Source organism: Engystomops pustulosus, chromosome 1 (assembly GCF_040894005.1).
Source record: "Engystomops pustulosus chromosome 1, aEngPut4.maternal, whole genome shotgun sequence".
Taxonomy (NCBI): domain Eukaryota; kingdom Metazoa; phylum Chordata; class Amphibia; order Anura; family Leptodactylidae; genus Engystomops; species Engystomops pustulosus.
In genome coordinates, this window is record NC_092411.1 from 92,875,877 (window position 1) to 92,898,218 (window position 22,342).

The 22,342-nt window shown below is 38.8% G+C and overlaps 1 protein-coding gene across 1 annotated transcript in view; it reads right to left on the minus strand.

The window, feature by feature from the left end:
- Positions 1 to 22,342, minus strand: part of MYO1H (myosin IH) — a 91,722-nt gene that overhangs the window by 4,880 nt on the left and 64,500 nt on the right. Inside the window, exons 14-26 of the mRNA XM_072147433.1 lie at positions 21,764 to 21,855; positions 21,005 to 21,099; positions 20,275 to 20,321; positions 18,772 to 18,852; positions 17,615 to 17,720; positions 15,491 to 15,608; positions 13,978 to 14,091; positions 11,568 to 11,644; positions 11,351 to 11,419; positions 8,144 to 8,228; positions 4,038 to 4,197; positions 3,740 to 3,823; positions 2,684 to 2,777 (exon numbers count right to left, since the gene is read on the minus strand). Of these exons, the coding sequence (XP_072003534.1) occupies positions 2,684 to 2,777; positions 3,740 to 3,823; positions 4,038 to 4,197; positions 8,144 to 8,228; positions 11,351 to 11,419; positions 11,568 to 11,644; positions 13,978 to 14,091; positions 15,491 to 15,608; positions 17,615 to 17,720; positions 18,772 to 18,852; positions 20,275 to 20,321; positions 21,005 to 21,099; positions 21,764 to 21,855 (1,222 nt within the window). The remainder of the gene's footprint in view (positions 1 to 2,683; positions 2,778 to 3,739; positions 3,824 to 4,037; positions 4,198 to 8,143; positions 8,229 to 11,350; positions 11,420 to 11,567; positions 11,645 to 13,977; positions 14,092 to 15,490; positions 15,609 to 17,614; positions 17,721 to 18,771; positions 18,853 to 20,274; positions 20,322 to 21,004; positions 21,100 to 21,763; positions 21,856 to 22,342) is intronic.

Below are 22,342 nucleotides of genomic sequence, written 5' to 3' on the forward strand. Positions count from 1 at the left end.
TTTAATGCGAATATAGGAAAAATGTGTGCAGGAGACCCAGGATCGCAGGTATACAACAGCATGAGAACACTTACACAGAGACCAGACCTAATAGCTAGTGGATAAGAGCCTACTGGCATAGACTTCCAAGCTGTATGCTTTATTAAAAATATAAAGTGGTCTCAAACTTACCATTTATTTAAGGGAATGCAGGTCTACTTTTGGATTTATAAAAGGCTATTAATAAATCATGGTCTTGATGATCTGACTAGGAATAAGGCTAGTCTGACAAAACATTTCAGTCGTTTAAAGGACATCTACCACCAGGATGAAGAATTGTAAACCAGGCCCCTTGTTTTTCAGAAAAAAGGCTTGAAAAATTATACAAATGCACCTAAGTACTCCATTAACATTTATGGAGCTCAGGCTCATTTGCATCATTTTAAAAGCCTTTTATTATATAAAAAACAGGGCATAAGAAGATAAAAGAGGAGCAGATCTGCCAGAGGGGGTACAGTGGGCTTTAGTGGGCTTGGTTTACAATCCTTCATTCTGTATTAGATTTCCTTTAACCCCTTACCAACGTGTGACGTAATAGTATGTTACACGGCGACTCCCGCAGCATTGAGAGGGCTCAGCCCCTGAGCCTTCTAAATACAGTAGGAGCATATCGCTGCAAACGACCGCGGTCAGTCCTGGAATTTAAATCCTAGTAGACCTGTGGGTGCAGCGATATTGGATCAGATCACCGCCCCCTGTCATCGGAGGGCAGCGTTTGGGTCTGTCCGATTTTAACCTATGTATTACAATGTGTGATTTGCATATTGTAGTAGATGATGTGTAAAATTCGCATATACTGCCGTACTGTATGGCAGTATATGATAGGATCAATCAGACAATCAAGAATTAAAGTACCCTAGGGAGTACCCGCTTTCCCTAGATCTATTAAATTATAATAACATTTTTTCCTCCATTTTCTCCAAAATGGAAAATAATGGTCGAAATCGAAAATGCCACTTTTTTGCCAAAAGAATGCTTTAAAAAGTGATCAAAAAACCATACAGGCCTCTTAATGGTAGCATTGAAAACTTCATCAAACATCACAAAAAAACTACACCACCCACAGCTCCGTACACTGAAGTATAAAAAGACATTAGCACAAGAAGACAGCAAAATGTACAGGGGGTTTTAATTTTTGTAAATGCATGAAAACATTAAATATAAATAAATTTGGTATCCCTGTGATTGTACCGACCAAAAGAGTAGACACATGATTTGGGGCGCACAATGAAAGCCGGAAAACTACTAAAAATTAAAAACCTCACTATTAAGAGCAATTTGTTACGCAGAAAACAAGCCCTCACACAGCTCTCTACATGGAAAAATAAAAAAGTTTTATTTTTTGAAGGTGGAGAGTGAAAAATTAAAGCTCAAAAATGAAAAATTATCTGGTCATTAAGGGGTTAAGTATTTTATAAACTTTTTGTTACCCATGCTGAAAAAAAATAAATAATGATTTTTAATTTACCCATATCATTTTCATGCTGGTATCTGCTAGCTTTGCTGCATGTTCACTAAACGTGTTAACTATATGTCACACATGTGCATAATTATTCTCAGCCACCACTTTTCTGTACTGACCTACACTCACCGGCCACTTTATTAGGTACACCATGCTAGTAGCGGGTTGGACCCCCTTTTGCCTTCAGAACTGCCTCAATTCTTCGTGGCATAGATTCAACAAGGTGCTGGAAGCATTCCTCAGAGATTTTGGTCCATATTGACATGATGGCATCACACAGTTGCCGCAGATTTGTCGGCTGCATATCCATGATGCGAATCTCCCATTCCACCACATCCCAAAGATGCTCTATTGGATTGAGATCTGGTGACTGTGGAGGCCATTTGAGTACAGTGAACTCATTGTCATGTTCAAGAAACCAGTCTGAGATGATTCCAGCTTTATGACATGGCGCATTATCCTGCTGAAAGTAGCCATCAGATGTTGGGTACATTGTGGTCCATCTGCCTCAAAGTTCGACGTACTATGCGTTCAGAAATGCTCTTCTGCCTACCTTGGTTGTAACGGGTGGCGATTTGAGTCACTGTTGCCTTTCTATCAGCTCGAACCAGTCTGTCCATTCTCCTCTGACCTCTCGCATCAACAAGGTATTTCCGCCCACAGAACTGCCGCTCACTGGATGTTTTTTCTTTTTCGGACCATTCTCTGTAAACCCTAGAGATGGTTGTGCGTGAAGATCCCAGTAGATCAGCAGTTTCTAAAATACTCAGACCAGCCCTTCTGGCACCAACAACCATGCCACGTTCAAAGGCACTCAAATCACCTTTCTTCCCCATACTGATGCTCAGTTTGAACTGCAGGAGATTGTCTTGACCATGTCTACATGCCTAAATGCACTGAGTTGCCGCCATGTGATTGGCTGATTAGAAATTAAGTGTTAACGAGCAGTTGGACAGATGTACCTAATAAAGTGGCCGGTGATTGTATATTACCATGCTACCACCGTAACACTATTGTTGGAGCTTGTTGAACCCTATTTTGGGGGTGATTACCACTTTCACAATTAAATAACAAAAAAACATAACAAAATATTTAAACCTGCCCTGTGTAAGGTAAAGAGTTTTTATTTTAGACAGTTTCATGTATCTCCCCCACAATGTATAAACTCATACTCCTACTCACTTAGCCGAGATTCTTCAAAGGGCTGGTTAATGCTTTGCTCATAGCCTTCTTTCTTCCCTCGGAAGAGCTCACTTGCTACAACTTTCTGCCTCATCTGCATGAATAGAAGGTGAATCAAAGGAAAGAGATTTTTAATGAAAATGTTTTTCATTATTTTTGTATAAAACAACAACAGGATTAATATATGGGATTCGAATTGTGTCTTCCCCAGCACTATAAGAACTAGCAAAGAATAGATTCCATCCTGTATTCAATTGTATTCGTGTAACGCTGCCTGTTGTATTGGACATACAACAATGGGACAGTAGCCCCCCCACCCCCCACCCAGGCATCCCTACCTACATTCCAATCCTACCCTAGATGGTAGGTGACAACTGGGTGACAACTGGGTGTCTTCCTGCACTAGGTGAAAACAAAGAACAGGAAAAGAGTCACACAGACGGTAAGGAGGTGAGTAAAGATTACAAAAATCAAAGTAAAACAATACAGAAAACGTTAGCAAATAACATAAAAGACAGAAAGCACTAGGTAGAGGGCAATAGATCTCTTTATCTTCCTATAGGATGTCAGAGTCCTGGTCCAAGCATGATTGGACTGCCCCCTCCTCCCCGGGAGCTAAGCAAACCCAGCAGGGGAGGAATGTGAATTAGAAAGCATCTGTATATCACAACTAGCTTAACCGTCTGTAGCCCAGAACAAAATCAGCAGAACCTAAGGTGTGGTGGAACACAGTTAAGACAGCCAGGAGTGAAATAGGGTAGTATTTAGTGCTAGATAGAATGCAAAATAAGTACAAAATCATAGTTAACAGGGCATCCTCTGCCATACTTTACAGAGAAGATGGCACAGAGCTTCCAGAAACTATGAATGTCAATATAAATATATAGTAAATCTATAAAAATAGTAATCAAAAATGACACCTAAATATGAGTTGTATGTCCATGAGGAGTAAAGCATTAAGCTGTGTATGGAAGTAATAACCATCGCTAAAAGGTGTTTTTTTAACCATAAAGTGTAACTGTAAAACTACAAAAAAACAGAGATGGATCTGGTTACCTGTTCTATTTTTTGAGGAGTTATTGACCTGCAGTATTTTCTCACCAAGTTTCTGATGCATATTTTATGCAACAATTCTGAGGTCTGGAACAAAGAATAAAATGTTATATGTTTCAACTTCAGAGCCAATATACAAAAATACACATTATTATTACATGTAGGAATGTGTTTCAAAATGTCAAAGGATTCTCCCTATTCAATGTCAACTACTTTATATTTTGCTGCCGTTTCCAGATCACTGACTATATCTTTTTGTGCCTCGTGTTTTTCAGTTTTTCTTTAAAGAAAATGTTCTTACCTTTGTCATAGCTGTAGGTGGCTGCAGCCAAGTCTTGTCACGGACATGTTTAGGCAAGTGGTCCTTGAGTTTCATGAGGTAGTTATAATGCATCATGTGAAGGAAGTTTATGTTTTCATTATTGGGATTTTTATTACGATCTATGAAGCCAATGATGAATCTAAAAATGGAAAAAGTTTTTAGAAAATTAATGTTGCTCATAGCTGTTGACAGTAAGAACAAAATTGGAAAAAGGAAGTTAGTTCACTCACATGTCCTGGACACTACCAACTCTCATTGCACAGAATAAGAAAATGGGTAGCCTCAACAATGGGTAGAGTCTAAAACACTTAAAATCACTTATTTGTTCCATAACGGTTAGAAATGTCAAGGTACCATAGCAAAAAAAGATCTGACAAGTTGCAAATCACTCAGGATTCTCAGTCATAGTCTGTACACTGTTTGGCACATGTAGGATTAAATATTGCTCACCACAAACGGGTTATACAAGACACACCCACCATGATCACATAATACTTAGTCCCATAGTTCTTGCAATAAAATCCAATTTAAATGCAAGTCAAGTGTTACAAGTTAAATTCAGGAAATGTGTGCTTATGCAAAGAAGGTAATCAAATTGATAAATGTACATTAAATCATTACATTAATTCATACTTGTAGGAATGCTTGTGTTAAAGGTAAATATTAAAAATGCCTCCCTTGAACGAACCTTACCTTACTTACCCCAGTCCCCACCCCTTTTTGGGCAACAAACTTTCCCTATAGGGGACAACTAACTATCAACTAGACAGTTTCTTCTTTTTTTTGCTTCTTTTCAGAAGTGTTGAATCCACAAAATACAACTACAGGCAGTCCCCGGGTTTTGTACAAGATAGGGTCCGGAGGTTTGTTCTTAAGTTGAATTTGTATGCAAGTCGAAACTGTGACATTTGGAGTTTAAACATTTTTTGCTGTAATGGGACCAAGGATTATCAATAAAACTTCATTACAGACACCTTACAACTGAGCATTACAGCCTGGGACTATAGTAAAGCATTCAGAGAGCTTCACCAGTGGTCAGATGGGTCTGTCTGTAACTATGGGTTGTCTGTAAGTCGGGTGTCCTTAAATAGGGGACTGCCTGTATATGAATTACAAAATAAGTATAAATACAAAGCATCAACTATATTTTTCATAAGTTTTTAACTTCCTCCCACACTTGCCCTATCATGTACAAAGTTGGCCACTTTGTTAAATTTGTCCATGGCACTCCAGTTTACAATATTACCAAAATGTTAGAACTTGTATATACAGTAATTTCTCCAAACCTTTCCTAACACTATTGCCAATTGTTGTAGATGTCCAATGTACAATGTGCTTTATTTGCCGTTCAAAAAAATAAAAATGCTAATCAGGTAAACAGAATTTTTCCCCCTTCACAATAATTCCCAAAATAGGCATTCTATAATTTTAATTACTTTTTTATTAGTATCAATAGGACCTGCCTCCAAAAAATATAAAATTTTAGGCAAAAATACAATTTTTAGCAGAGCTATTCTCCCCATCATATTCAATGGAAGCTTTTTCCAGACCTGGATCTTTTGTCTTATATTGCCTTTGATCAAAATGATATAATTTAGTATCTATTCTGTTACCTGTACTGATAACTGTATACCTACTGGTATAGTAGGAACCTCCCCGGGAAACCAAACCTAAATTATCTACGGGCAAACAGGCAGACTTTACCAATAAATCCTTCAAACACATGAAATGTTTTTCTAATACAATTATGGCTACCCATATAAAAAACTATTTAATCTGCATAAAGTCATTTTTTACATCTTTACCATAATATTTAAATCCAATTATCTCTGGGTCCATCCTTATTTTATTAATTAGTGACTCCATACATAAAGCATGCTGGAAAACAGCAGAATCCAACCCTAAATCAATTATAATAGGGAATATGTACGGCTACACATATGCAAATAACATATGAAAAAGGCACAAGCAACACATGTCAAGCAGCCAAAAATTAATAGTTTCAATATTTATTAGTTAATTACAATACAAAAACAGGAAACTCAATTGGACAAGAAATAAAAACATTTAAAACACGAGAGTACAGATAGACTGTCTTCGTGAAAGAACATAGCAGGTGCTGACATACGATAGTGTCAAACAACCTGCAATGGGGCCCCCCAGAATTCACCTAAAAGGTAAGATGTCCCAAACAACACTCTAGCTGCAGCAAGGAATGGATTGTCACATGACCTATGCAATGTAAAGGTCTAAACACAAGACGACCGAGATAATGGTCAAATACATGTGTCGCCACCAGGGGAAAAAAGAAATGAAAGCCCTGGCGGTGTAGGGTACTCAACGGAGTGGGTGTCACTCCAAAGGAGTAAGTGCAATCATTGCAGTTAAAGGAAAATAGTTACCAAATATGTGTAGGTGATCTCAGGGAGCCCGGAGGATGCCCCACGCGTATCGCCGCAAATCGCGGCTTCCTCAGGGGTCATAAAGCAAACAACATTGGGGACAATGGACAGCCTTGCCTAGAGCCAGGTGCCAATTTAAAAGAGTGGGGTATTTCCACATTAACTAAAATTCTAGCTATTGGGTCTTGGTTTAACAATTTAACCCATCCAACAAAATGCTCCCATAGTCACCAAAGTCTGCCAAATAAACTCCCACTCTAAAGTGTCGAAGCATGAATTTGGCGTCCAGCATGAAAATAGTTTTTTGGGATTGGATGGAGTCAACTGTAAATACAAAAATAATCTACAGAGATTATCCATTGCTGAACCATTAGGCATAAAGCCAGTTTGATCAGTATGTACCAAAGATAAAAAAAAAAAATGTAAGTCGCTCAGAGAGCATTTTTGCCAAACGGTTACTATCTGTATTAATCAACCTCACAAGGATCTTTCGTAGTCTATAATATTAGTGTTTTAAGGGCTTCCCGCATTGTAGGTGGAAGTCTTCCTACTTCTAGGGTTTCATTCCATACAGCAATCAAATATTCTAACATTTCCTGTTCATAAAGCTGTAGAATTCAAAGGGGACTCCATCCAACCCGAGAGCCTTCCATTTGTGGCTTTTGCCAATACCTCTACTAACTCCTTCCTGGTTATAAATCTATATAGTGCCCTGTCATTCTGGATTAAATGGAACCTTGTCACCTGATAGGGCTCCCCGCTCTCTTTTCCATGCTCCTCCTTCTCTCTTACCGTCTCTCCTGTGGGTCCCAGAACAAATGCTTGTATTGTTGACTCTATGTTGGGGTCTTATTCATTTACAAGAATTAAAATTTTCCAATAAATTTCAGTTGATGGCGGCAATAGGCCGGTGCTGTGAATAAGCACGGCGCGGCCGCATCACAGAGAGCCGGCAGCTATTGTGCAATATATATGCGCTGCTGCCGGATATTCTTGCAGGTCCTCGCTGACAGGGGCGTGGCGGGGGTGTGTCGGCCGGCCCCCTCATTGCTAGAAAGGGACTAGGGAAGGATTATGGGGGACATATTTGGTGGGGGTCTTTGGGGGGGGTGACAGGTCCTCTTCAACTTCCGCTGGTTCAAAAAATGGTATTATCTTACCAAAATATCTTTAACCTTATTGGAAACATAATTGCATATTTAATTCCCTTTTGCTGCAATTTGTTCTTAACCTCAACAAAGGATTTACACCTTTTCTGAATTTCAGACGCAAAATTTGGAAAAATCTTTATAACCTGACCATTGTAAACCCCCTTTCACTTTTCTCTTGACTTTCTAAGTATATTGAATGTGGGAGATTTATCATCAAATTTCTGAGGTAAAACTGTTGTATCCGCCCATGGAAACCAATCAGAGTTCAGCTGTGGGAAAACGAGAGCTGAGCTCTGATTGGTTTTCATGGGCAACTGAAACAGCTCTGCTCTAAGAGACTTATGATAAATCTCCCCTATTTTCTCTATCCACAGAAACCATGAACTTTTCAATTAATTTGTTTTTAGGTTCATGCAGTTTTTGGTTTCCTTCTAATTAAATACAAATGTTAAATATATTAATGGTTGCCCTTAAACTGCAACTGGCCCTGTGTTATTATAAGTTCCTATTCTTTTTAACTTTTAAATCTTACTTCCGTATGGTTTGTGCAGCCCATGCCCTCTTCTTGGCAGCTCTGCGAGCCATAACTCCTCTCCAGCATGACTGCAGTTGGATAGCTATAAGAGACAACAGAAATGGATGGATGAAGTGATTCTGATATTAGACATGAACACAAAAAAGAGTCTAAGGAAAAACCTACAGTACCCATGGATTTATTTGGACTTATTTTGTTTATGGTATAGACTGCTACAACAGTTTTAGGTTTCAAATAGTGAACAATAATATATACAGTAACCCAGCAATTACTACCATTAGAGGATTATAATATAGGCAGTTTGGGCGGTAACCCAGGGCCCAATCGTTCTGAGAAGGACCTTTACCCATGAAATCCTCATATATCTGTTCCTGCTCTCAATACACATGTACACAAGAGCCATTTGAGGACTTTTGAAAATCCTCCAAAGGTACCGAAACTTCAGATTGAAAGAAGGGACACATCCTCCATTCCCCAAGCAGTTTGATTCTAGTGCCATATCTATGAAGTGAATTCCAGACTAGTAGGGGCTATAATATTCCTACAGCCCAGGGCCCATGGCAGTCTTAATTCGACCCTGTATGTGACTGATGGCTACTCTGGGGGGCATCCCTGTGACTGCTGGCTACTATGGGATCACTGTGACTACAATTATTCATAACAGTAGCAAAATGACAGTTATGAAGTAGAAACAAAAATAATTTTGTGTTTGGGGGTCGCCACAACATGAGGGACTATATAAAAGGGTTGCATCATTAGGAAGGTTGTGAACCACTGGTCTAGGAGATCTGGTCTGGATGGTAGTCGGGATAGATGGTGTGAGGATAATAGAGGTTTACTCTATATGCTAGATAAATTGCAAAATATTCAGCCTCTGGACCATTACTGCCACGAGGAGGACCTCCTCCTCAAATCACATCACTTCATGTCACATGCTTTGTGCCTGCCTATAAGTCACCCTGCAGCATGGATCCTCTCAGGCTGACTGAAGGAGCTGCTAGACAATGTCACATTTTGTTTTGGTAGGTGAAGCAGGTTCTTTTTCTTCTCAGTGAGGATGCAGTGACACGGTGCCTTTGCGATGCATTTTTACATGTTACCATGAGTCGGTTTGGCTAGAGTGTAAGCACATGTGTTAACATTTTCACAGCTGCTTACACTTGTTATCTGTGGTACTTCCCAAATGGCACAATTTTATATTTAATGCAATATAATGAGAAGCTGGAAAACAAGGTACAAGATTAAAGATTAAGAGTGGTACTTAAGTCCTAACATCCGGGCACATGTTGGTTTGGATGGTGGGGGGGGCCCTACTGTTGTTGTGAACAGCCCAGGGCCCATGGGACACTTAATCCATCATTGATTACTACTCATTTGTTCTTTCATACTAATTTAGTGTGAATGGGCCACTGTATTTCAATAAATCTTATGGCTTATGGCAGAAAACTTAAAAGATCAGGGTCCACTTTAAGCTGTCCCGGTATAGGTGGGCAGAGATGACCGCAAACACTTTGCAGGGACATACCCCTAATGGTAAATGCACTGGTGTGTTAGATCTCTCCATTAAACACACCTATGCTCTGAGCAGGCCCACCACTGGTGTGTCTTCTGGTGAGTCCCTTGCCTCTGCCTAAATTATGCATGGTATAGTATACTCACTATACTTCCCTATACATTGGATCATTGATGTAATTACAAAACTTTGCGCTAGCACATTTGAAAAATATTCCATACAAATAAGAATGGAATAAAAAGAACCGCCGAGATGTGACAAAAGTCAAAATTTGTATAGATAAAAATAAAAAACTATTGCATCCACCAAAAAACTCCACAGATCATAAAAGTAATTAAAAGTACAGCAAAGTACAGAAGATACAGAGATGGACAAACTGGTAGTGATGCAAACCAAATTCTGACAAATATCTAGGCTTCCTGAACATACTTATAATATCATGCAAACAAATCCAAAGTATAGAAATACCTACAATGTGAGATAACAGTATACAATACAAGTCCCCAAAAAGTAAGTTACCAACATGGAAATAAATGGCAACCAAATAACTAGGTTGACTGGGTAGAGCCCCATGTGTATTGCCATATGATTGTGGCCTCTAGATACAGTTTCTAACCAAATAGTATCCTACCTCTTGGGATCTACCTTCTTAATGATACTATGGGGCCCCACAACATCTAAAAGTCTAAGTTTAAGGCATGAGCCAATCAGCAGGTTATTGACAGGGCTCCGAGCACATTACCAACCCGAATCAAGTCCTAAGAAGCATTAAACTACTAATAGACTTTTGTGTCAGTTGCATGTTAGTAATTTGTGAATATATGTCAGATAATATTTGCATGTAACTGTATAATGGTGTGCCCCAAGAATTATTTTTACTGGTGGGCCCTGGGCAGGATTCTGTTTGAATACTACAGCAGTTATTCAGGGGGGAGGGGTATATGATCTGTTCATTAAGAGATCTCACGCACAAGTGCACCTGAGTACTCTAAGTGCTGCTGCTGCTACTAACAATACACACAAAGGTATAAATACATAGATCTACCTACTAACAAATTGAGTTTTAGATGGTCAAAACTTATGACATATTCTTTGTAAAGTGTCAGCAGAAATTGCCCCAATAAACTACAACCAGTATGTTTTGAATCATATCAACACCTTCCATGTCTCTTTTATGGCCCAGTGTTGCGGAAAATGAGTCATATGTGAATTGGCTGTATAAGGTGACAGAAAAAGGCCTCTCTGTTGTGATTGGATTCATACACTAGACTTCAGGAGAGACAGTTATTGATGTCCTTGGACACAGGACCATATATTCCAGTGAAGTCGACATTCTATGGTGAGGAGGACTTGACTTCAGTGCTGAGCCTTCTTGACTTTATATAAACAATTCACATCTCACTTCAAAGAAGATTTTCTAGATGATGCCATCATGCTGGGCCATAAACAAAACATGATCTGTAAGGTGTTAAGGTCAATTTCTGCTGACAGGTTCCCTATAAGGAGACAATGTATATGTTGCAGTAACTTTTAACTTGAATCAACTCTTGTGCATAATATAAAAATATGATTTTTCACTATGATTAATGAAGTCCATTCATATCCTTGCCCTTATCTCCAGGCTACAGAACCACAAACGAGCATAATAATATAGTCAAGGAAATAAGAGCAGAATCCATGGGTCACTGTACCTGTTTTCTTCTTTTTCAAATAATCTCTTTTTCCTAAACACCCTTTATATTTGGCTTGGATTTTAGAAACTAAAAATTAGAGAAAAGAAGTACATTTAGAATGAAAGTGTTAAAAAATGAAAGACACAATGTAATCTATATTAACATCTTAATAATGATGTAATATAGCCAATTATGAGACCGATAAGAATGACAGGTTACTAATAATTCATATTACCCAACTGATGCTTTTTCATTTCAAATGCATCCACCGTAGAAAATAAAGTGCAAGGAAAACGTATAAACAACTTTGTCCTGAAAAAGGTACAACATGTAATATTAGTATAAATACAAAAATATATACCGTATATGCCGGCGTATAAGACGACCCCCAACTTCTGCCCTAAAAATATAGAATTTGGTATATACTCACTGTATAAGACTACCCCTCTCCCAAATGAAAAAAAGTCTGCTTAAAACTTTGCAAAACAAACAAGAGAGCAAGTGCCTGGTGATCATAACTGTAAGCTGCGATATTAATGAAGATCCGACATGCTTCTGTAAGTGCCGCCTGTGACCCCCAGCTCTGTGACGCCGACCGCTGTGACAGGGCGGCTGCATTAGCATACAGCGCGCCGCCCCGTCAGCGCGTACTAAGCCTCCTCTAATGACTGTGAGAGGCGGACTGCCACGCATGCGCGGCGGTCCCAGAAAGCGGCTCTCTGCGCGCTGACGGGGAAAGAAAACACCTCACACAGTGCGGCCCCCGTATATCCGGCGTATAAGACGACCCCCCACTGTAGCCATTATTTTAAGGGGTTAAAAAGTAGTCTTATACGCCAGTATATACAGTATATTTTTAAAATTTGTAATCTATAGGTCACTTTCCATTTACCCCTTCCTATAATGAGGGCTTATTTAGAGGACTGAAAATTTATTGTTTGAGATATTGTAACATCTATTGTCGTCCTCTGTCTGTAAAGTATGGCAGAAGATGCGCTGCTGACTTTGATTTTGTACTTATTTTGCTTTCTCTCTTGCACTAATCTGAATACTGCCCTATTTCACTCCTAGTGTGTTTGTGGTGTGGTCAGTGAGTGTGCATTTGTGCCCACTGTGTATAGTAGTGAACAGTGTATGCAGCAGTGCGAAGTGTGATCCTAATTCTGTTTGTGTGTGTATAGCTGTGCTGTGTGGGTAAATGTATGGATGAAGCAGAGCTGTGTATGTAAATGTATATGCAACATCCCCCACCGGGGCCTAGCCTTAAAGGTGCGGCCTGGAGACAGCCGGAGCCCGCGGTACCGGAGTGGCTGGCGGTTGCGGCCTAAGCACGCTATGGTCACGGTGCTTGGTACGGGGGAACCGGAGGGCTGTCCTACAGCCTGGCAGGTCTCCAGCAGGGTGGTGTTGGCAAGAAATGATGAGGGAGAGGCTGCTATAGCGGATCTCCTTGGGGCAACCCCTTAATGTCCCGAGTGTGAGTCTCCGGGTGATGGACAGGGTGCCGGTGATGAAGGCAGCCGTATTAGCAGGGACCAGACGGAGACAGAAGTTGAAGAAAACAACTTACAGTTCTTTATTTGAACCGGCAGGAACCGCAGCAAACGTGCCTTTAACAGGTAGATGGAGTGCCGAGATGTGAGTTGGAGGGAGCCTCAGGAGATAGTTCGCCAGCCTGGATGTAGAGGGCAGGCTGGGAGGCAGCTGTGTCCTGGTAGGAAGCTTCAGCTTGTCCTGTAGGGCTTCAGGTATCACCTTTAAAGGTAAGATGATACCCCTTTTCCTCACTACACTAACTCTAGTCTAATACTCCACTCTTCAGAGGCAGGGGCTAGGCTCTTCCTGCTCTGGTATGGGCTAGACTGAGATTTCTCACTCACTCACTGATCTCTAGGATCCCACACTAGAATAATCTCTGAAAGAAGATCTCCTCTAATGTTCTGGGAGAGACTTCTCTAGAACATTCCTGGCCAGGGAGTTTTATTACCTCCCTTTGGTCAGGTGGTGGCTGCTCCTCCAATCACATCTCAGCTTACAGAGCACAGGATGTAACACATATCATTGGACAATAGCATCTTGCATCATACAAAATACTTAACCTCTGCCTTGACAGGCAGGATTAACCACTGCAATACCCCTATGTCCTATCAGGACCATGTAGTGTAAGGTGATTACATGCAGGTGGGACGTATTCGCAAACCCTACCTCGCCATTGCATCGGCGAGGGTGTTGCATATAGATATAGCCGAGCTGTGTGTAAATTTATGGATGTAGCAGAGCTGTGTGTGCTACGCTTTAGTGCGACCAACAGGGATATTTTAATTGGTTTAAAACATATTTTTCCTTTTTTGGAAGCCTAAATCTGGGGTGTGTCCTATAGTAAGTAGCGTCTTATAGTCCGACAAATATGGATAGATCCATTTTATTGTAATTGTTTAAAAAACTGTTCAATAAACCACTCCACATAATTAAAAGCGCTGGTTAGTATGTGATAGTCTTTCTTATTTTTTTAGAGGTTAAATCAGACGGATAAGTCTTTTCAAAGTAAAAATATTACATAAGTTTTGGAGTAAGAGATAGGTAGTGATCCTACTATCAAGTAAATCCATGAGAAATAAATGTAAAATTGGTTTGCTTAAAATTACCTTCCAAGCTTGTATTCATTTGGTTGGTAACCAACATACTTCACTAATCTCTCAACTCCTTCTCGTGCTGGACCAGACCAGTTTGGCCATGTTTCTGGACACAATGATTTGTATCTAAATTGCGAATAAACATTATGGTTATGTAAGATTAGAAAACTTTGTTGAATAAATGAATCAATATCTGATTTAAAAAAAATTATTGAAGTTGTATTATTGTTCTAAGGTTCTATAGACTTATATAATTATTGAGTAAATTGTACCAGACAGAGTCTCAGAAAACAACATAGTGGCATTCATACATGTATGGATGTGTAAATAAAATTTCTGTGATCAGTTACAAATAAATACTAATTGCGAATCAATTTCTCCTGCTGTTGTACAAATGGAACAAACAAAAGGTAGAAATTATTAGCAAGACAACCCCCATAAAGGAATGGTTCTGTAAGTGGTTATCACAGACCATTTTTCTGTTTTCATCCTTTTTGGCTGTTGTTTTGGTCACTGTGGCATTTTTTTAATTGCTATCATTGCTAGCATGAGGCGGTGTCTACAACCCAGAGAAGTTAATCAGGTAGTGCAGCTCATCAAGCTTGGCACATCAATGAGAGCCATGGCATAAAAGTTAGCTGTGTCTGTGCGCACAGTCTCCAGGAGACAGGCCAATACACCAGGAGATATGAAGGGGACTGTAGGAGGGCAACAACTCAAAAGAAGGACTGTTACCTCCTGCTTTGTGCAAGGAAGAACAGGTGGAGCAGTGCCAGAGCCATGCAAAATGACCACCATGGGGATTGGCATTCCACAGAAAAAAAACAGTATTGGCAGATTCTACATGTGGGCCCTGTGTGTACACTACTGAGCCCCTTGGGGCATTTCCACTTAAGGTGTATCAGCCTGAAATTTGTTTTCCACTTTAATTTTGCGCATCATTCAAAATCCAGAAGATGCAATATGAGTTTAAATTTTCATTGACGATTTTTCTGTTTTATTGTTTTCAGTGCACTCCAGTATGTAATGAAGAATTGAAACTGGACTATTTAATTCTTTGAGATCTAGGATGTGGTATTTTAGTGTTTAGTGTAGCATATATCAAAAATGGTTTGTAAACCTAGTTTGACTTTCCTAAAGTGCTTCCAGTGGCTAAATTAAAGTATAAAGTGTCACCTATCTGACAAATTACACATTTCCTATGTCCCCAATTCCCTATTTAGTATGTGTTATTATTTAAACATGGGACAGGATATTTCTATTTTTTGTGACCATTTCTAATTTAACTTATGGAGACAGGATCCTTATCCTCACAATCAATGAGGGTCCTATTGGACAGACCTGTCTTTTAACAGTCAGACACCATACTGTGCATACAAAACAATGTACTTTCTTGGAAAAATTAAGAGATTATCCCTAATAATTATATACAATAATCATCATCAGTGTGTTATCTATGGCAGTGTCAGTCAGGACACTTAACATTCATATATCACAACTTTTTATTTCTTTTCACAAAAATTACCTTTCTAAGAATGTCTCATATTTCCTGCGGTATGCAAATCCTGCTCTTCTGACTCTTAAATGCTCCATTAAACCTAAGTATTTAACCTGGTGACGGACCAACATGTCATCAAATTTTCCTGTGATGAACAAATCAACATGATAGATAAAGCTTACATAATCATAAATTATTTTGGTGATTAAAAGTTTTTTATTATTACAGCAGCCGCAAGATATTCCTGAATAGTTAATTGCCATCTTGGGTGATATTGCTCTCTGATATGCTAGAATTACACACATAATATAATATATATAATATAGCTATGTGTAGCCTATGTCACATAAGGATGTTATAGAGGATGCAGAGTTGAAATCAGGATATTCCTGCCACACCCAGAATTCTGTGCCTGATGAATAGGCATATATGTAGCCTTGAAATGCGTTGCAGCACATTTTATACTTCCAATAAAATTGGATGTAAGCAACACAGTATCCAGCATGAATTAAACGGGCAGCACAGAATCTTGCAATTTGATCCAAACAATTTTTTCCCTTTGAATGAGTCTTCCACCGCTTGCAACAGTGGGACAAACTCCAAAATCAGGGCTGAACCTGTAAACCCTAAATATTTTGAAGGTATGTAATGCAGCATTATAGGGGTATTCCCGCTAAGACATGATTCTTAAATATAGTGAGATAACGAAATAACACATTCTCTAATTCACTGTTGTTAACAAAAATACAGCATTTCACAGATATAATTCCAACCTGTCTCTATCAGTCCTGGTGTATACAATTTTTGGTTTTCCCTGGATCTGACAATAAATCAGAAGTTTAGGGTCGGGCAGGACAGATTGTTCTCCTGTCTGACGCTGCAGTGAGCTACTCTCTGCATTGGCCCCTCTCCCCTGTGATGAGCTTATACACACAGACAGAGAGAAACCTCCTGCCGGCAAACAACAGTGTGAGGAGAGTAAATCTGCAAGCTGCAGGCAGATAAGGTGTTTATCCAAAGAAGGGGGAGGGGGCGGCACAGTGTATGTTATGGCTGAAATAGTAGAGCTGAGAATGTAATTGTATGTTATATGCATCTCATGGATCTCAACATCTCTGATCTGTCTCATCTCTTTTTCTATGTGTAAGATACTAGTGAATGTTCAAAAGCTAAATGCAAGTGTAGATAAACCTGTACACTTATAGTCTAAGCACATTATCAGCACACACTGTCTCACATCACTAGAGGGATCATGAAGCGTCTGCTTAGAGAGTCCCTGCCCACTCTCTGGAATTTTAAAATGACCAGCCTAAGGAGTGATAGGAGCTAAAACAGCAATAAAAATGAGTAAAATTGTAAAGTAATGGGTTAAACCAGATTTTAATTGTGTAAACTTCACTAGGGGATTTAAATTTGAGGATTTTCTTTTATGGGCAAACCCCTTTAAGGCCAAGTTCACACTGGCCATCAGCATATTTTGTTCTACTTCCCGTTAATAGTGGACGAAATTGCACAGCTGTGCTATAAATAAAGAATGCATAACAGAAGATAATGGAAGATACATTGAAGTACACTGAACCTTCCATTTTTAGTTCCTGTTACACTTGAATATTGGGCATAAGTAGAATAAAGAACATATTCTTAATCACTTGCTTCCCAGGACCAACTGTGTAGCCTGTACAATTTAATCCGTACACAGGAGACATGCAAGAGGCCGAAAAGTTCCTTAGAGGGAATCTGTCATCAAGAAGGTCAATCTTATTTGATGACAAGTTCCAATAGCCTCTAGTATGTTGATTTCAAAATCACTGCTTTTTAATTGTATCTATTACATTACCTGGCTCTCTGCTAGCAAGTCCTGGGAGGGACAGTTTAAACAGCACCAGTCTATCCTGCCTTTTGAACAGGCCCCCCATCCCCTGGACTCACCACACGCTGCTAGCAAAGAAAAGCAGTGGAATCATTCAGATGCACGATAAAAGCATTTTGAAATCAACATGCCATAAGCTATTGGAACCTGCCATGATGTAAATATGACTTTCCTGACGACAGATTCCCTTTAAGACAAACTTAAAGTGTAGTTTATGTTAAATCATAAATTCAATTTTTGTAGGTTTGAGTTGTTGCAAGCTGTGAACATGTGTTTCTTACCTGGTTTCTTGTCATTGTTTGGTTTGATACATCTGATATATGCAGGCTCCTTAGACATCAAGATATCCATAAGACTTGTCAAGCTATTCTTGAACTGAGTGGTCACCTAAAAGGCAGGTACAGTAAGTAAGGTGAAGGAATATATTATGTACACAATATACATTTTCTTACAGTGTATTGAGTTGAGAAAGTACTTATATATCTACTTATCTATATAAACCCACCAGCCACATAATCATAATTCAAAAACATAAACACAATCTACTGATAGCTTATACACTGGAGGTCAAAATTAGAGAACAATGTATGATCTTGATTTTGTCAGAACACTGATCAACATTTGATGTAAGAGGTTACACCATGCCACCATCTTAAAACAGGCTCAGCCAGTGTTCTATCCATATCTTGGCCCGAAATAGATATGAGAGCAATATAATACAATAAAGGGGGCATCCCTTATTCACCCTATCCCTAAAAAAAGGGATTCTACCCTACAGATTTATTTGACCCTGGCACGCAAATAGTTATTTATTTATTTTTTTAAATCTAATAAAGTGACACTGAACATTTTAAAAACATGTGTGTAATAAAAGTCATACACTTACCTCGTTTTACCCTGACCCTCACTGTCTATGATCAGTTACTGTAGGTGCAGTGATAATAGAGATTAACCCTTGTAGTTCATTCTGTCTTGCTACAGCTAAAATGCCAGTTGAAAACTGTTCTGCCCATGTTGTAGGTCAGATTAGTCTCGTAGGAAGGGGTTAATTGGCAACATAATTCCCAAAAACCTTACTTACTCCTTCCATTCACTGTATGACCAAAGACAATAAACACCAAGGCCTCATGCACACTAACGTGTGCAAAAAACGGGCTGCAAACTGGCCCAGATTTATGGCCCATTTTTGGCTGGGTGAAGAAGGGGGGGTGCTTACCCCTCTTCTCTTCATAAGAAGCTGACCGGCCATATTGCAAATTCAAGAAGGAATAGGATCTGCCCTATCTTTTGCGGTCCAGGAGTAATAGAAGTCAATGGTGACCGTGATCTAGGCCGTCATCTGGCCAGATGGTGATCTGCCATTTGTGCAACCAGATCAGGGCCGCAAATACAGTTGTGTGAATGGAGCCTAATACCTATAACAGGAAATTAAACTTACAGTTTCAGGCCGCTTTCTGTTGTCCAGTTCTGAAGCGTGAAAACAATCCCTTAAGATATAATTTTTAGATTTTACAAGCACCTGAAAAATGTAAATAAAAAACATACAGGGAAAAAATGTAAGCATAGCAAAGACCACTTTATAGTCTTCCTCTTTCCTGATATCTTACTGAAAATGAGTTATCTGATATATAAAACTTATAGTATTATTCAGGGATTGATATTTTGTGTAAAAGTAATTCTACTACTCCGCTTGGATGGAACATTTTTGTCTTGCCCTGGTTATCTGCATGAAGTCAAGTAAGTGACCAATGTTCCTTTTCACCTCATTACCCAATGAAATAAACATATCATACATAGGCCCACATTTTCTAAGGACCTTGTACCAGTCTTCAGGCGGAATTTGCATGTTCTTTTCAGTGCAAACTGCTTGCACATTTAAGAAGTGCAACCGTTTTGTGTTGTGGCTGCACTATTCTTCATGCATTGAAATTAGTGTTTTGGTGCAAAGCCGGACCGTTCGGCACATTTATCATGCAAGGTCTGACAGAAGTGTGTTTCAAGCCCCATGTTAAAGGTGCACCAAACAAAAGTGGTGCACTCTGTCGGGACAGTTAACCCCCTGATTGCAGCCAGAATTTAAAAGACGTTTGATTTTGCTCAGTTGCCATGACAGCCTCGAGTCTTTGTAGGACCTAAACTGTAATTATTCTGCAATTGTTACAAAAAAACCATATACAGCAATACAATTGTATTGCTGTATATGGTAGCAATGATCAGACCGTCTAGGGTTAAAGTACCCTAGGGGGTCTAAAAAATAGTAAAAAAATTAAAAAATGTAAAAAAATATAAAAATTCTAATCACCTCCCTTTCCCTAAAACTAATATTAAAATAAACAGTAAAAATCACAAACATGCTAGCTATCACCGAATCCCAAAATGCCTGATCTATCAAAATATAATGATGGTTATTCCCGGTGTCGAACCCAGCAACGGAAAGTAGTGCCCAAATGTCCAAAGCATGAAAAAGTTAGCGTCAGAATTTTTTTTTTTGCACAATGTTTTAATCACACAATAAATCTATATAAATTTTGTAATCATTATATAATTATGATCGTACTGAACCAAAGAATAAAGTAGACGCATCGTTTGGAGCACACGGTGAAAGCCGTAAAAACAGAGCCCACAAGAAAGCGACACAGATGCGGTTTTGCCACATTTGGGATTTTTTTCCAGCTTCCCAGTACATGGCATGGAATAATAAATACTGTCACCAAAAACTACAAGTTCTTAAACACTAAATAAGCCCTCACACAGCTTTCTAGACAGAAAAATGAAAAAGTTATAGCTTTTTGAACGTGGGGAGTAAAAAATATGTAAAAAAGTGGGGAAGTGAAGGTGGGGAAAAAATGTATCATTACAGTTTAATTGTTTTATAGCATAATTGCAAATTTTGGTCTCCTCACATGATGTGACCTTATCTTCCCACATAATAGGTGCTTACCTCTTTTAAATTCCTGTAAAGCAAGTCATTATTTTTCTCCAAAAACCCTAAATAAATACAAAATATACAAAAATTAATAATAATACAGTAAATATTGAGGAGTTAAAGGGTTTCTCCACTTTCAGCAAATAATTGATATCATTTGTGTAAGGAAAAGTTGTACAATTTGTAGTTGTTCAATTTTATTTTGACAAGTTGTGCGATTTTATTACTTCCTCAAAGTTTCCTAGTTCTCTACTTGCTGTCATTCAACAGGAGGCTTCATTGTTTACTTCCAGTGGATAAAGAAGGGTCTATGATTACATGATATCACACAGTTGCACAACTCATTATAACATACAGCTCTGATTACTCTCTTTGTCATGCACCTGACAGCAAGCAGAGATCTAGAAGACCACAAGCAATTGCTACAGAAAGTAGAAAAATTCTATACATTTTCATAACACAAATAATATCTATTATTTGCAGAAAGTAGAAACCTCAAAAGGTGAAAAAAATGCTAAATTTGTTTCTTCGTATTCACGGAAATTTTACATACATAAGTGAAGACTCACACAATATCAAAAGGGAAGACTGACAGTGGGTGTATGACTGTGTGGCCGCATAGTATGGATAGAATCTTTCTCCAACTAATAGTATACGTTTGTTGCAAAAATGACATCATAGGTTTAATATTTCAAAACGTGATCATGGTTACCTTACTATGATCCAATGGCAAAGACTTACTTACCTACAGCACAGTAGGTGACTTCCCCTGCATAGTGGATAAGCTGGAAGTCTACCCAGTCTATTGCCTTTCTGGTTTCAGGTCCTGCAAGTTTGCGTCTGTGAAGAATACAACAGATATAAGGGGGCATTTATTATCAACTTCCAAATGGAAAACTGGCGGAAATGATTTTTTCCTTTGCTGCGCCTCTTACGCCTTATTTTGGTGCTATTCCGACCCAACAACTTGTTCTTTTTTTGGAGCAAAATTGTGACGCCGCTGGTGAATCCGACACTTTTCTGGTGCTTCTATTTTCCAACTTGTTTTGTGGCACAATTTTTGGCGCACAATTAGAGCAGCTAAAAACAAGTCTAGGGGGTTATATTTCACCTTCATGAATGGGGAGACAGGTCTAAACCTTCACCAAATCATTTTCTCTTGCACCAAAAACTTACATTCAACTGAAAATTATAGCACACTTCCTGCGCCACCCTTCGCCACAGTTAATAAATGCCCCTCATAGTTTCTGAGCAGTAATGCAGATTGAGTTTATCCTTGGATAAATAGATGCGGTCAACATGACATAGTGTGGTGGAAGAGTTTTTGTGATTTTGCCTATGATTTTTTCCAGAGCTGTGAATACAATGCACTTTCTATAAATGATTACATGTCTTATATGTTGTCACTCCTGTAAATTATTTCATTATTTACACTTGAACTGCACATTATTTTTAATTTATAAATCATATATTTTAACATCAAGACTAAGGCTCTTTTTCTTACGTTAGGAAATGAGGGTGTTCTCCAACCTTCTCTTCCAGCTTTGCCAGAAAGCTGAGGTCTGTGGCTTCCCCAGGACGCAAACATTCCTCATCCTACATCAAAATGCAAAGGAACTTACTCAATGATGAAGTATGTTTTTAATATATTACATATTGGGCACAATGAATGAACACTGTGGAAACAAGTACAGTCCAACTAATACAATGTAAACTAGGGATAGACTTCCAATACTAGTTTTACTAGCAAAAACAGGAACGTTTCTTGGCAAGTTACCAATGGGTTATGTATTTTTGCATGAATACAGTGCCTCCCTCAATGAGTCTATATTTATACAGGGCCTACAAATTTGTCATACATATCGATCCACCCTAACCAATTTACACACACACTCACAGATATACAGTATATATGTATATAAATAGGTATATATATATGTGTATATATTTATATATATACAGTTTCTCTATGCATTTTCATATATAAAGGGCCCCCCTAATTCAATTACATATATACATTGCCCCAAAATTAGTTAAGATTTATACAGTGTTGCCAGATGCTGCTTCCCCGCTTACTCCATTG